Genomic DNA, 16,962 nt, shown 5'->3' with positions numbered 1-16,962 from the left:
TTACAAAATTATAAAAATAAATTTCACGTGGAATCTCGCCTTAATGATAAAACAAAAGCTTTTTATAAAAAATCCAAGATGGAGTTCGGTAAATACGTACTACATTTCATTTATATTTCTCTCATCGTTTTTCGTATACCGTTAACAGTAGCCACCACTACGCTATCGCCACCAACAATCGAATTTACCGTGGAATCTACCGTCCCCGATTTCGACACGACAGCGGAGGAAGAAGATAAAGTAGAAATGCCAAAAGTACCTCTGACTGAGCAGGTTATGGATCTCAACATACGAGTGAGCGATGTGCCTGACGTGGATCCGGAGTCGACGGACGTGCCGGATTCCAGCTTAGACAAGAACCGAGTGATTCGCGACGTGGCTTATTTTATCCGCGCCCACAAGTTTCACGATTACGATCGCCGATACTACAAGAGCGCGGAAGAGACCATAAACAGACCGTACGAGGAATTCCCGAGACCAGGTCTGAGATCCCTGCACTGGGAGGTGCGTAAACACTGCGAGGCGAGTTTTATCGAGTGCCTGAAATATCTCGAAAGGATCATTAAACTTACCGCCCTCAGGCGTGAGGATGACACCGTCACAATCATGAGGGAGCACAAATGGAACTTGGCGAACAATACCGAGCAGATTCTAGCCGCTCAAAGGGACTGTCAAATGGCCCAAAGGCGAGACAATCTCACTATGGTTCCATTTCAGGGTCCAATCGGCAAGTGTATCGATTTGCCGTGAGCATCCCTAATCACGCCGAAACATTAAGCTTAATTTACATATAGTGTCTATTCGTCCTAAATCGTCCTCTGGTTGAATAATCGAACTATGCGATTTGATCGTATCATTTACTCGCTCGAAATGGAGGCAAGATATTAATGTACATAGTTCTATCTTTAACGCTACGGAAGAGCGTATCTTTCGCATTAATTTGATGCGCTCGAACTTTTCTAAGCAATTAAAGTAATCTCGCTAATTAAGATATTTTATTCTAAATATCATAATCACGCGGACGATAAGCGTTCTAAATTCGTAATATTTATATGAAACTATATTTATGTTTTAGACTAAATCACACAGAGAGATATGTGGAAAAATTCTCTAAATTTTCGCTTGACATATATGTGTCACGAACATGCCTCAATAAATAATTATAAATAATTATAAATAATTTTGCCATGCAAAAAAATATATATGCTCAGTCTATACTATCAGTAAAAATCGTTTAACTCTGATATAAAATGATAAGGCCAATGACGAGTTAATAAGGATAATACCTAATTATCTTACACGCACGTAAGAAGATTGTCGAATTTTCAGAACGCTTTCAATGGCGTACCACTGTCAGCTACTATATGTGCTGGTACACGATGTTGAGTATTTCGGATTTAGCTACCTTTGGCGAGCCTTGCGACAATCATGCCAACTGCCTGGATGAATACGGCATTCATAACAAGGATCCACGAGCGGACGACACGAAACCGTACGCCTGCGCCCTGTATAGTTTCTGCCCGGACCATTGTTGCCCCATGAAGCACATCCGGTACATGAAAGACTGTTTCCAGTCGCAACGCAATCCTTGCTATGCTGAGAATCAACCAGGTGCGTAGATATGAATATCTATCGCGCCCAAACATCTTATTTATATATTTTATCATGGTGGTCGATAGTTAATTTCATATAATGATGCAATGATCATATCGTCTCGTTATATCGATAAAATCGCTGCCATTGAGCGATAGATGTATTCTGATGACATTGGCGAGATTAGAAAATTACACATGCTTAGATCTTTATTAAGCATCTCTCGTATACAGTTAATTAAAGACAAATAATTAATATCACAATCATAACTTTATAAAATTGTCCACTCGTTAAATGATATTATCGCACAATTATAGTGCATGTTGAGATAATCAGAAACGTTAAAATCAGAAATGTGTTATGATGAAATATGCTCCAAAAGCATGTAATTCCACAGACGAAATTCTCGCTTTGTGTACAATAAACATAACAAATCAGTGGTTTAAATCTTGCCACACATCGAGCTTCATATGCTCGTTTGCATTCCGTCCGCCATGCGTGCAATTAACCGCTTTTGGAGTCCTTCCCTTTTCAGAGATGCCGCATTTTGTTTGCAGCGCATCGAAAGTGCATGCTAAACCGGGACGAGAATCGCGACTTCCACGCGCTCCGGATGAATCAGATAAACGTGAGTTGCGAATGTCATCGGCCTGGGCACGAATGGTCCTCTAGATTTGGGCTGTGTGTCGATGTAAATGAATGCGTTCGCGGCACACACAATTGTACGCTGAACAATGAGAATTGCCTGAATCTGCCCGGTCATTACGCTTGCATCTGCCGACTCGGTTATATTTATAATCCGGAAATGAAACAGTGCGTTTACAGTCCGGACATTGACAAAGTGCTGAAGGGTACCGCGCGCGAACCGACGAAGATATCAAAAGCGAAAAGTCTCTTCACTAAAATCGTTCAAACTATTACCAGATCTGCCGGAAATAGCTTTGTATATGTTTACAAGGTTAACTTTTTATTAATTATAATCATGTTGATTACGCATAGTATCACATAAACTTCTACGTAATTTATTCTACTTATTTTAATTCAATCTTTTAATCCAATTAATTTTTTTTTGTTCCCCTCTGCCAACGTTTTTCTTGAACTAAAAAACCTTTCGCGTCTTATATACACAGTATATGATATATTATTATGAATCTGTTGTGTTAATGAGTTATTGTTCAAGAACACGAATAATTTTGGCAATAGATATATTATACTTACACATTGCAACGTTTATTATAATGCATAAAAAATTTAATTTTTAATCGAACTTTCATATCTATAAATAATTTATAGAATATAAATTTCAAAAAAATATTATAATTGTACATACTGATAGTTATAAATAAATAATATAAAAATATTTTTAGATATGATATAAATATAATAGAAATATATCCCTATATTATACATATATTATACATATATTTTCATACATATATATTATACATGTATGTATGTATAAACATAAAATATAAATCTAAATAACGTAGTAATTGCAGTAAACATCCATCTCGCTTTTCCGTAATTTGAGTAATTTCTAAAAAATACATTAACATTAAAAGACTTTACTAAAGGATTAATTAATTACTTTCATGTAACAGTGGATGCAAGCTTTATTGAATTTTGTGTAGTTATATACATAGTTCTATACGGAATTTTCACGGTAATTAAATAGTTCCTAGAAAATTAATATAACACTATCATATCGGATTCAGACGATAATGTATTTTGGTTAATCTAAACAATTTGCAATATTGCGATCGCTGTCTTATTTAATGAAATTAGTGCGTAATTTACACGAGAGAAGCTCGTCAGCAATGTTATTGCAGTTTCTATTACCGAATTAACATGAATGCTACGAATAGTCGTTTAATAACAATGTGCATGATAATCTATATCAGCATTATGAACTGTGCGGATATTACCTTTTAGAAATATCCGACTACTTACGATGCGCCACAACGTAGAAATTTGTATCCGTAACAACTCAAATTTTAATCTTGCTCGTGTAATAGCACTTTTCCATGTGTTTCATATGCTATCACAAACGGCTCCTCTTAACGGTTATTTGCTCGACTAAGGGAAAAACAATGCTCTCGAGTACGCCCTATCCCGTGCTTAGCATAACGGAGAAGTAAGCTCGGACCAAGCTAAACACTCGGAAGAAACATTTCGGAGAGAGAGAGAGAGAGAAAGAGACGAGAGTTCTTAAAGATGTTAAAACTCGTGGAACAGCAATTATCTTTTGCATTAACACTTATTCTAGCGTGAATAATGCGCTACTTCTTGCTAATTCTGCAAAATTATTTCCAAAATTTATTTATTTATTATATTCCGCGGTTTTACATGGAACATTAAAAAATATAAATAAATTATCGCGAATATGTGTATATTCAAATATGACATAAATATTTAAAATTCCGTCGAAATAATAAACAGATATTTGCTATGACATAAATGTTAATGTTACGTAGTTTTATTTCACCGCATTCTGTTGTACATGGATATTGTGTCATTTGCCAGTTTCGATGAAAATAAATCCATTGGTTTGTTAGATAACCTCGTGAATTAATTTATGTCGCGTTAATTAACCAACATTTAAGCAACATATCCCTGGAGCCAGCATGTTCGATGCTATGCATGTGTGTATGAGTGTGCGTGTGAGACATGTGCAATCCAATTTTTGCGGTATATGCATCCAGAATGAGATGAGTGACACGCGTTTCGTGCTACCTACTTTATCGTTTCCGTTACTATAAAATCCTGTAACGTGAAAAAATATCGTCGAGGAGAAATCCGTGTGTGGAACATGTGCGTGAATGCGTCCAAGTTGAACGATAAAAAATATAGGCTAATCGAAATGGAAAAAAAGTCTGGCAGTACTGTTTTATTCATCGACGCGTTCGAATGGCAGATTCGTCTTTTCGCCAAAGAAACTCTTCGCGCGATATAACACATAAATGCATAAAGCATGATGCAGTTTTCTTTATTTTTTCGATTTTACATCATTCATCAAGGTACGACTGTCAAGATATAATCGTTGATTTTGATGTATCGGAACGGGAAAAATCGACGGTTGCGCATTCTGAAAAGCGATTGCCTTTTTGTATGCGAATTGTATAAATGAGAAATTGAGACGTAGAGCGGAACGTAGCGGAGAAAATGCGATTACGTGGTCGAAACGAAAGCAAGCAATTAACGCAGTCAGCTCGCGTTAACCAATGATTCTTTCCCGTTGCCCGTTTCGCAAGACAAAATGCGTATCAGAGGGATTAGGAAAAACAAACTGCCCGCAGGTTTACATAACTCGACCGGGTCGAGATCCCAAGGATCGCGATATCGTGAGCACTTTCATTCTATCTCTGTTCCCTGTTATATAAAGGCTAAACCGGTTCTATCCTCGTTCACTCACGCAAGTCGATATTATGGTTGTACGCCTCTCTCTCGGTCAATACTCTACATCTAAATCCGCGTACAGTTTCTAATTTATGCGAATTTATATTAATAATCATTAATAATAATTGCATTAATAATTTAAATCTGAGTCATGCACGAACTTTTGAAAAACTATCAAAGTACTTATTATTTTTCCACTCTATGCCTCATTAAAACAGCTGACTGAGCTTATTTGTTGCGGTCTGAAGAAAAAATTAAATTATTGTTTGTAACTTCGTAGAAATAAATTAACATATTATACATAGAAATGTAAGAAAAAAACATTAATCTTTTTATCAAGTCGATTGACGTAATTGTTATAATGTTAAAGTATTATATCTTGATACTTATATGTTTTTGTGATACTTATATGTTCTTGATTCTTATATGTTTTTGTGATTATTTTAGCATATATTATTATCATATTGATAGTACAACAATTATAATTGAACTTTAGCACAGATAATAACGGACGACTTGCTGCGTAACTCATCAGAAAAAGTAATTAATGAGACTGAGTAATTTGCGAGGCTGTTTGTGCTTTGCACGTAAATGGTATCATTACGTATATTAACGTAATTATTGATCAGTTTTTATGACATTCGGTGGCATCATCGTTGAAAAATCTGCGTCTCCCGGGTTTTCATCTGCGTGTAAAATTACAGTTTGTCCTAAATTGACTTGATTTTTCATTCGTAAATAGTGTGGCGACCGACGCGATTCGTCGAGCTCGAGGATTGAAAACAACAGTGCGCGCGGACATGTATGAAACGAAACATGCGCTGAGACAAAAAAATGCACATATTCATACATGGAAATAGTGAGAGGAAAAAGGAGGAGAGAGGAAGAGGAAAACGAGACCGAGTGCAGTGCAGCGTTACAGGGAAATCGTGCGTCGAATAGCCGGACGTGTCGAAAGACTGAACATTTCCCATGTCCTAGCTATTTACGCCAATTGACCATCGTAATATTAACGAATTACGTTAGCGAAGTACGTCATTTCATCGCCGATATCACGAATGCCTTTATCTAAATAAGCTAATTTTCACAAAACAAATGTGTCCGACACTTAAAATGAGATATTACTTTGAAAGATAAGTGATAAGATCTCTTGTCTGCATAATCTTACGAATAATTCATAAGAAGGCAACTGTACTTTTTATGACATAAGCTTTAGGTTGTAACTGTACTTTTTATGACGTAAGTTTTTTTAAATTTTTGTTAAATATCTTATGGTTAATGAATGCATGTGAAAGAGAAAATTATACAAAATATTTCAATGGAATTAAAAAATTAAAAAAAATTACATACGAAAATAACATATCAGACACAAAGAAATAAGATCGCAGGCATATTGAGTTTTAGGCCATATTGGCTACTTTAGATGCATATTAATGCGTTTCTGAAAATACTTATTTAATGAACGTGGAAACATTTGTTTATAATATTGATGATATTATACATCATTAAATTGCCGATAAAAATGTCTGCTTTTTTATGATTGATGATATATCGATTATTATTTATTACGGGTCGAATATAGGATAAAGATGCGTGTTGAAATATTTTTATCATTTGCTTATAAAGCAAAACTAAAAGGATATAACGTGATACTTTTATTTCTAATGCAACAAGCGATCACAATTGAAGCTACGAATTCTATACTTATTTAAGATCACGTAACTGACAATTCTGGTAAACGTAGCTACGATAAACATTGCCCTCATTTACATCGTGATACTAGACGTCGATGAGGCGTCCTTGTACTACCTTGCCAATTCGATCCCTTTGTCGCGGTTCATCAATCCACTTGCAACAATGAAGACACGTTTCATCAAATCTAATTGCCATAGTCTAGTCCAGCTTTATACATCAATGTTTTAGATATGTTGAAGATTGTTTATGTGAATGTGATTCATAAATTTATAGTTTTAAGTAATAAAATTAATTTTTTTTAAACTTGCACAAAGAAAACGATATTAATTACTCAAGAAAGTAGTAAATTAATAAGACATACGATTTTTAATGTCATCACTACAAAAAAATGTGCACATGCATGTTGATGAAAAATTGTAACGTTAGTAAAAAATGCTTACTGTGCTAAAAATTTTTACAGTGAAAAAAGCCAGCTTAGTATAAGACACATTTACAAAAAATACTTTAAATAGACATTATCAATTTTTATTTCAATTCATATACATATTATGTAGAAAAATTGAAGAGTCTTGCAAAAATATTTAAAAGAAATTAATTATCAAGTATTTAGTATTTATATTTAAAAAGAAATTAAACCTGAAACATTCTAAATTTTAATACGTCTAAAATATTTCTTGTTGACATCTAATCTTGTATTCTATTCGTACATAATCGCAGAAGCTATTTTGCTGCGCATAACAAGGTTGGAGAATAATATTTTAATCATCATAATAAACTCTGATTCATGTCGTCTGACTTGGAAATTACATGCCAGGTCAAACAGCAAATCTCTAGCCTCTCTCTTTTGCGATATCATTATTATTATAAGTGGAATATTACTTGAGAGCGCCACGCGCTCCTCGCGGTACCGAAGCGGCTTCCTTTTCCAACTGGTCTCAGTCATTCACAATGTCTCTGTGCGAATGGTACGCGAATCGCACGGTGCTCCTCACGGGAGTCACCAGCGAATTGGGACGTGTTCTGCTAGAGAAGATCCTGCGATGCTTGCCGAACGTCACGGTGTGCGTCGTTCTCAGATCCCAGAATGGTCTCAGCATCGAGGACCGCTTGAAGAAGATATTCGCGTCACCCGGGTACGAACGGGTTATATCCCTCGCGTTCACCTCGTGCCTGTAAATCGCCCCGGTCGCTCGATATCGCTTTTGTGAGCATTAAATTGTGACCCGCGATTTCGGTCGAGGGCGTGCGCCGAATTTATTCTCGAGGATGTCGAACCGAAAAAGCCACTTCTCTTTTTCTCTCTCTCTCTTTACACCCGGTGGCTTTCCGCGGGAATTCCGGGAACGTGGTGTACCTTATGTCAGGAATCGATTGTGGAATTAGATTTTCGCGAATACTCATATGGCGACCGATAGAATGATATTCATTGGACATTTTTCCGAAAAGTTATTCTTATTATTCACATAATTATAAAGAAACTTGTGATAAATAACTTGTGCGTAAATTTTGAAAATTTTTATTTCGATTTATTTGTGCAACAAAAATATAATTTTGTTATCCAACATAATATCATTTACCATCCAAACATAAATTTAATTCTGCGTCAATTAGTTTCGAAGAGTGCATCATTGTATAACATGTCAAAAATATTCTCATATAAAGTGTTTCTCCATTAATTAAAATAATAAATTATGAATTCAAAATTAATATCGAAAATACAAAAGCGAAATCTTTGACATCTGCAGTTCGTATTGATAATTCCTTAAAAGAATTTCTCTATTAGATAAACTCGCGACCGATATCAAAGGAGTGACTTAATTCAAAAGAGTGATGACAGAATCCGATACATTAAGTCGTTTATTTTTAGTCCGATATATTACGATCGTTTGGTCGAAATTACAACCGTAATAATAATGTCAAGACGAGAGAGAGGGCGAGAGACAGTCAGACGCGTAAACCCGATCGCTTCGTTACGTGCTCGTCCATCGTAACGTGTATCGTCCGGATGCATCGCAAGATTCAACGCGAAGGCGAAACTCTGCACCGTTGGCATCGTGCAGCTACTCCCTCGAGAGAAAGAGAACGGCTAAAACTCGCAGAGAGAGATTTATTTTCATTAGCACACGCCTCCGCGCTCCCTTTAGAAAGATTATGAAGTATACGCGATGCGGCGCTCTCCTCTCCTTTTTCTATCTTTTTCCTCTTTCTCACCCTCGCAAAATCCGCGACCGCGCGGAAAATTCGTCCGCCGCGTTTTGAATTTCGCGAAATTAAAATCCACGCGAAAGGATTGTCTTCCCCTGGGAAATCGTAGTTACCATTGGATCGTTGCGTTCCTCTTCGCTTGAAAAAGAGGATCGCCCAGCGCGTAAATGAGAAAATGCAAATGGACGAGCAGCTCGAATGTTCAAGGTGCAACTACTTCGACGCTATTACGTTTGGCTGAAATCGCTCTCGGCTGCGGCTGCTTGCCGGATTTTCCACGTCTTATTTGCGACTCCCTCTATAGCCCCGTTTAAAATAGTCACGGTGCATAAATCTGATTGCATAAATCTCTGTGCAATGTAGTCGGGAACGTCAAGGTATTATGCTGTGTTTGCGTTTTTGTCCATCTAAACATAGCAAGAATCGGAGAGTATTTTCGAGAAATTCATATATTCTTTTTTTATTTTTCGAGTAAAGGTCACAAACATTTAAAAAAACAAGCATTAATTATCATGCAAATGTGTTTTCATAATGAAGTAAGATTTATAATGTTGTTTTCTCATGATAATTAATTATTTTATTATTTTATTGTATTTCATCATCCATAATTAATCTTCGTTGAGGTCGCGCATTTTAATTTCTCACGTTTATTTAATACGTTAATTGTATCTATACACCGTGAGAAAGCAAGGATGCGACTTCGCGTCGCGTAATTCAAAATTGCATATCACTGGACCACTTTACATTTTTTTAACGGAGTCCATTCCGTGCGCTCTTTTCACGCCACGGCGCATCTCCATTTTGATAGCGTGGCTTGGCAGTAACTTCTAAAGCCGATTTACGTCACTAGCATTATTATCGCCCGGCAGGTACGAACGACTGAGGCAGGAGATGCCGGGCGCGATCTCTCGCGTGAAAACGTTCGAAGGCAATCTGCTTTACGAGGAACTTGGCCTAAGCGACAAGGACAGAGCCTCGTTGAAGGAGGTTAGCGTGGCCTTTCATGCCGCTGGACCGTACGAATACTTCATGGAATATTGTGAGGAATTACCGAAACTCAAGAGTGTCTCGATAGCGTCCAGTATTTTCAAGCATCGCGGCGTGATATCCGAGACCGTCCAACAGAACGAGAAGATTCTTGAGTTACCAATTGCCTTAGTGCGCTTTCCTTTTCTCGGACCGGCTCATAAAGAACCTAAACCTGGCTTTGTCGAGATTTTTCAAGGGTCTACTGCCTTTATGGTTGGCGCAGGTTTTGCATACGGCAACTCGGAGTTTCAAGCTGAGATTATTCCGATGGACATAGCGGTGAACACGATGATCGCCGCCGCATGGGAAGTCGGCATGTACGTAAAAAAAAGAAAAGATATAAATCATAAATTGATGTAAGAATATTTAGAGATAATTTCCATTCTTTCTTCTTGTGTGATTATAATTAAATGTTGAAAAGTTTTAATTATTTCGTTCAAAATATAATTGCATTTAATAATCTTTAAAGAGAGAAAGTTAATTTAGCAATTAAAATGTAAGATACTTTTAACTCTTGTTACTGCAAACTCTTTCCCTTTTATTCTTGCATTAATCAAAGTTAATTTGCCGTTATATATTTGTGTGTTTCTTAGTAGTGAATTAATTTCTGCACGAATACATTAAAATATCCATTTACATAAGAGCTAACAAGACGCTCTTAAATATTACGTTCGTTTAATGTTTAATTAAGAAGAGAAAGTCACCGTTTACTAACGGTATGCACGTGTATGATGTTATGCAATTTTACGGAACAGCAATAATCAACATCGTCTAATTACAAGACATGAAACAAGAATGTAGCGATATTGTTCTATTCTCTCACAGTTGCGCAACCTGCGTATTTTCTTTCACTCTAAAAGCATGTAAAGGTTTTTACTCAGGAAAATAATTATCGATATTTGCGTTTCTCTTAATGAGATCTTGTTGCTGAAAGAAGATTTTTATTATCATGTATATTACCTTTCATTACTACTTTAGGGAAATATAAGTAAAGTGGTATCAAATATGAATAAAAAATTAGTATGCAAAAAAATAGTATTGTTATTAGTGTCGACTAGTTTTATCTGTCCATTTTTATCGGAAGCAGAGAATGCAAAATCATTGAAAATTAAAGAGCGTGATTCGATTCGAAAATCCGTACAAAATCTCATGCGTACGATGGATTAATACTCGATTTATAGAAAAAGATAACCGTGAAAAACGATTAGTTTTATCAAAAAAATAAAATTGTTAATAAAAAAAGGGATAAAACTCTTCTCGCAATCCGTTGAAATTTTTAACATATGACAATTGAAATTTGTTGTAGACACGGCTTATCTAGTTTTCCAATGCGAAATGTTGGATACGAACAAACACCTTTTACATGTGCGCGCCGTTTCCGCGGTTATTACTGTTTTGCTCTCATCCAACGCTTCCGCTTCAATTGTCTAAAACGGAATTCGTTTCTTACAGTTTTGTTTGAGATTCACCCTGCAATTTGCTAAAAGCATGCTTCAGTCTTGATAATATATCATAAGTTTCTCGTATTAAAAAGATAAATTACCTTGAGCTCTAAATAATAATACGTTATATAATATGATTGTCAATTAATAGTTTAATAAATCAATTTATATTAAATTTATATTAAAAATTGACATTTAGTATTTTTTTTGCTGAAAAATGAAACAAATCAGTTAAACAATGTGCAATATCTAATCTATATAAAAAACTATATAAAAATATATTTTTTATTGCGTTAGATACAAAATATATCATTGCTTTCCAATTTTTTTTATTTTATACATTATTTCTCTTTTGAGTTTGTAACGCAAACTCGGAATATGTAAATCTCGTAATTATTCGCTTTGATTTCTATGGCTTTTAACTAATCCATTTTAGTTGGAATTAATTTTGCACGTACTCTATTACAGCGCGTCGTTGAAATACTGCGATAGGTAGCATTTTACTTAAATCAACGAGTGAATAAATGAGAGTTTGAATTTACTGCCAAGTTTTCAATGCTAAGAGCTTTAGAATCCCTGTTTTCTTTTGAATTTTTAAATCTTCTCAGCATTATATTTTTAGCTCTTGTAAAAAGTATGATAGGAAGATATATTTTTTATCCGAAAAAGACGGCTAATAAAAATTGTGTGCGCGAGGGCAGGTAATCGATAATTAAATTGCGCTCCATGCTCGGAAGGAGGATAATTAAATTACATTAAATCGGTTTATCAACCGAAGATATAAGCAGATTTTCATGTAAGATCATCGACGAGAAAACAAGTTCAGCTTAAAATAAACATTGAAAATATTTCGCAACGAAAATGTTGACTCATGAGAGAAAGGATTTCGATCGTAATCGCGCGCGATGAATCTTGTTGATAAAACTTGTTTTTTCTTTGCTTCATACGAGGTTTTAATTAAATAGCGCGCAGTGAAAGCCAAGTCTAGCTTCTTAAATTGGAAGTTTTATTTCAGTCAGCTTTTAACAAACGAATCGAATAAAACTCACAGCTATGTTTCTCTAGACTTTTCCCAGAAGTCTTACATGTGATAGTAGTTTCAATAGGAGCATCTCTTTGCTTTGTTTAAGACATTTCCAAATGACTGAACTGCAAATAAGTTGATTGCGTTCACTTTACAAAAGCGGAACGCTCTACATCTATCTCTTATACTTTTTCTTTCGCCTTTAGCGAAAGTACTGTATTCGTATTTAAAAGCAGTTACACTAGTCTAGAAATGTGATTAATTATAATGATTAAAAATTATATTATAATTAATTATAATGGTAACAACCATAAGAAAAATAAAAGTAAAATTATAGTCTTACTCTCTTTCTCCATCCATATAAATTGTCATTAAATTATTTAACAAACCTAAATTTAAAATGATTAACAATGCATACACATGCTTACACAATGCATATGAATACAATCAAAGACTCGAAACAAATTTTGCAATATAATGCATTTTTTGATTCTCCGATTTCTGATTACTCAGAGTTGTCAGATCGCTTACATTTGCTTGAAAAACTTACTGGGAAATGTATATATGTATACATTAGCATCTTATTAAAATACAACAATATAAATTAGATGACTTGTAAAATTGATAATGCAAATACGTATAGCAATTTACATACGTTATTGCACAACTCTGAATAAAAAAACCATTTACCATATTTAATCGCAAATAAAACGATTAATTATACGATTGCGCATACTGAAATGATGAAACACGTCACACAGTGCGCTCTCGTTTTTGTCCAGATCCAACATTTCGAAGCCGGTGGTTTATAACGCGTTGACGTTGGGCTGCACGTGGGAGGATCTGATTAAGAAAAACCGACGGGCCAACTGGAGTTTTCCCTACCCGACTTTTGGAATTCGCGGAATGACATCCATCGGGTCGCTGTACTGGATTTTGGTGCTGTTCCTCGAATGGTTACCATCCGTACTCTGCGACCTGGTGCTCGGTCTGTGTGGCAGAAAACAGAGGTACGAGCGCGAAATTTATCGCGAAATTTCACGAGTCACGAATTTATCGTTATAGTTTCGTCAACGTCGCCGTTTCTGAGTAGTCTTGCGGAAAATTTAATGCAGCCTCATATTTTGACCATTGTCATAAATTTTGCTATAAAAATGTGAAAAAGTCAAGATTTTTTTCTCGTTTTTTTTTTAATCGCTGTTTTGCAATTGTTATTTTATGTAAATAAGCACGTAATTTGCTAGTTATATCAATTTACATAAATATTGCACTATTAGTCTTGTATTATGTGCTTCTTATATTAGATACTTGATCGCAGAGAGGCAAGGAATAAGCTACTCTTGCACCGGAGTATTGTCTAAGTTTAAAGTTGGCTTCGCATAGCGCTTCTGCAACAGCTGGTAATATTAAATTTGCTTGCGATATTAACTTGTGCAGAGAATGCAACACTATTAAAGGCATTAAGTCATTTTCTAAAAGAACATAACGCGATATTACGTGGCATTACGGCTCTCAATTTATAAGTTATAGATAACTTATATATTGCACTAAAATATGCAGCTTTAAATAGAAATTGTACGCTATTTCTCTCAACATTTGATGAGAGCTTTTAACTTCATACGATCTATCTATACTATTTATAGGAAATATTAGAATATTATTTATTATTAGGAACGTTCGTGCGATATATCTGTAGTTGAATATACGTTCTACTTTCAGCTTAATATCGCTATAAATTCGAGAGATCACGAAACGATCACAGCGAGTATTAAACCTCGATGCATTTCGGAGATAATCCTTCGCTGCATTGGCGAGCATTAAGAAACGGTTAAAGCCGCTCATACATGAAATTTCGAACTTCGCTGATAACTACTTTCACGATCGCGAGTAAGTTTCGACGAGGAGAGTTTGATCGCAATCGCGAATGCTATATTCGGGCTCTTCAACTTTCTGCATTGTCGTTCACACATTCGCTTAACGCGCCGCAAATCGTAAAAGTAAAAGCTATCTGGGACTGAAATTTTAGGCACAAGCGACATAAACAAGTTCACCGGTACTCGCTTGCGTGCGAGTGAACGTCGAGAAAAGGAAAATCGCGTCTCGAATGGAAAAACTCGTTTCCTCGATCGCGAAAGTTACGTCACTCGATGCCTGATTGCTTTGAGAAATGAGATTTGATGCCGCAATCGCGACGAGAAAACTTTCCGAAAACCTTGACAGAATGTCCCTTGGAAGTCGCTTTTTATCTGCTCTTGGAAGATATTCAGACGTATCGACTACTTACTATTTATTTTGCAAGACCACCACATCCTCGCGATTATTTTTAATGAGCGTCATAATGAACATCAATTAACTTTTTAACGTGCTTTTTTTTAGGAGAATTTTTTCGATAAAATCTCAAGTTTTTATCATTGTTATTATTTTTTTATATCCACAAGAAAGAACAAAGAAAGGAAGAAAAATACTGCCGTTATCGTTCTAGAATTCATTTCTCAGATTGGTTTGCGAACGAAAATATTTTCGTTTTCTGCATTCAATTTGTCAAATATTCTCCTGATTTTTTTCATTTGCTCTCTCAAATGCGTACGGAGTATCTTACGCGGTACCTTAACCCGAAGTTTTTTTCTTTTGAAAGGCAGCTCTCTCATCAAGTTTGCTACGATTCTTTCATAATAAGTTGGATTGGATATTATATAGTTTGCGATGGGCGAAGAAAGTTTTTTATCATCCTGCTCGCGCTTAATGATACTTTACGATTTTTTTCCTCAATTGCGATTGAATTGGCTATTTGAAAATCAATGTTGAATACATTTCACTCGTTCCCCTGTATGTACTGAGTCTATATACATTCGCAAAAAATACGATTTTATCTAAATTGTAGAGAAAAAAATTATACTATAAAGGGAATGAAAAGAGATGCGAATAGTTGGGAGTTTGAGAGGATCAGACGAGACAAGCATTAACGGTAGGAAGAAGAAAAAAAAACGATCGGTCTTGGAGATAAAACCTTTACTGCTTCCCAGGATTCTCGCAGAGCACGAGAGAGTTCGTAATGCACTTCGATCCCTGGAGCCAATTTCATCGAGACCGTGGTCAGTGGAGAGAAATCGCGTGTACCTGCTACAGCAACATCTCGCGGCGGCAGATCGAGATGTATTTCCGGTCATTGCGGAAGTCGACATCGAAGCTTATCTCCTCTGCGTTGCAGCTGCCACCCAGAAATCCTGCGTGAGCGAGGATAATCTCAAAATTATTAGGATTATTCATCAGTTTTTGTTATATACGCCCGTAATATTTGTTGTTGCATACATTGCGTCACATACATTGCTGTCACGTGACTGAAATTTAAATATTTTTTTATATAAATAATAGAGATATATATATATATATATATATATATATATATATATATATACAAGATACCTGAAATAGGCTTTTTAGTTTGCAAGAACTTTTAAAAACAAGATTATATCTTGGAGACATCTTTATAATTTGAACAACAATACATATAACCTAAACAAAAATATTTATAATAGATTATTAAGATTAATAAGATTAATAATGTGTATTATGTTTATTAACATAAATTATGTTTGCACGATTATACTTATATACTGCACAATCTAAAGTTACATTAAGTTAGATCAAGTTGCTGTTCGATGGTTGAACTTTAATTTCATTTCCTATATTTTTGTTACATTGTAGTTTTATTCAATTTACTAACAGTATGCATGAACAATACTAATAGTATATCTATTTATTCTATAAATCATTCACATTCGAAGTTTTTTTTTGGTATAAGATAACCTATAGTATCTCGACCATGAAGTACATAGATTTTAGAAATATAGCCGGTCAAAAACGTAACGCTTTGCAAATATTCGTGAAAGTTATGCGAAATTTCTACAGAGAAAATACCATTTGGGTGAAAGTTTCCAGACGCCACAAACATCCACTTGCTTTCGCGCATAGCAGTATCAATGAAGGCATATTTCTGCGCACGTTCTCTCTTATATAATATCTATGTTCTGACTTGCACTCATTTCATCGAGAATAATATAAAGGAAACAAGGAATATAAATACATATTTGCAGATTTTGTATGTTTTCTTTTAAGAATACACACACATATGCAGAAAAGAGAAATAAATTCTCTCAAAAACTTCTCGATGCACATAACAACGTGATATTAAGAATCTGTTTCGATGACACATGCGCAAAAATGCAATATAATAATAATAGTTTAATGTTTATTTTTAAAGTAATGATAAGAAAAAAAGAAAGATATATGTAAATCTTCGCTTTTATTATATATATTTTATCTGTACTGAATTTGATTTCACATAAAATCATAAATTATTGATTCACATAAATATGCGAAATTTACACTAATATATTAAAAAGAAAAATCTCGTAATTTAAATTTTCTTTCTTTTAAATTCATGCAAATTATCGTATAAATTCTTTTATCATTTTCGTAGTAATAACACAGTTAGAGCAATGACCGTCTAATTCCGCGGAATATTCCCATCACTACATAATGTACGTCATCCGATTTTTTCCGCTTTCCGTTGTCAGC

The 16,962-nt window shown here is 35.0% G+C and overlaps 3 protein-coding genes across 4 annotated transcripts in view; all 3 read left to right on the top strand.

Annotated features, from left to right (window-relative positions):
- Positions 1–16,962, top strand: part of LOC105257815 (zwei Ig domain protein zig-8) — a 142,541-nt gene that overhangs the window by 42,849 nt on the left and 82,730 nt on the right. The gene's annotated exons all lie outside the window — the stretch shown is intronic.
- On the top strand, positions 79–3,576 carry LOC112639087. Its single transcript, XM_025411967.1, has 5 exons — positions 79–88; positions 149–727; positions 1,330–1,611; positions 2,151–2,536; positions 3,526–3,576. Exons 1-5 carry the CDS (start codon positions 79–81, stop codon positions 3,574–3,576), a joined length of 1,308 nt encoding a protein of 435 aa, XP_025267752.1.
- LOC105257807 (fatty acyl-CoA reductase 1) lies at positions 7,585–15,736 on the top strand. Its single transcript, XM_011268678.3, has 4 exons — positions 7,585–7,817; positions 9,759–10,235; positions 13,167–13,394; positions 15,408–15,736. Exons 1-4 carry the CDS (start codon positions 7,633–7,635, stop codon positions 15,724–15,726), a joined length of 1,209 nt encoding a protein of 402 aa, XP_011266980.1. The 5' UTR covers positions 7,585–7,632; the 3' UTR covers positions 15,727–15,736.

This window comes from Camponotus floridanus, unplaced genomic scaffold, assembly GCF_003227725.1.
Source record: "Camponotus floridanus strain SB8 unplaced genomic scaffold, Cflo_v7.5 scaffold46, whole genome shotgun sequence".
NCBI classification, from domain to species: domain Eukaryota; kingdom Metazoa; phylum Arthropoda; class Insecta; order Hymenoptera; family Formicidae; genus Camponotus; species Camponotus floridanus.
Note: the sequence above shows the minus strand (reverse complement) of the source record. Positions and strands in the feature narration are given on the sequence as shown.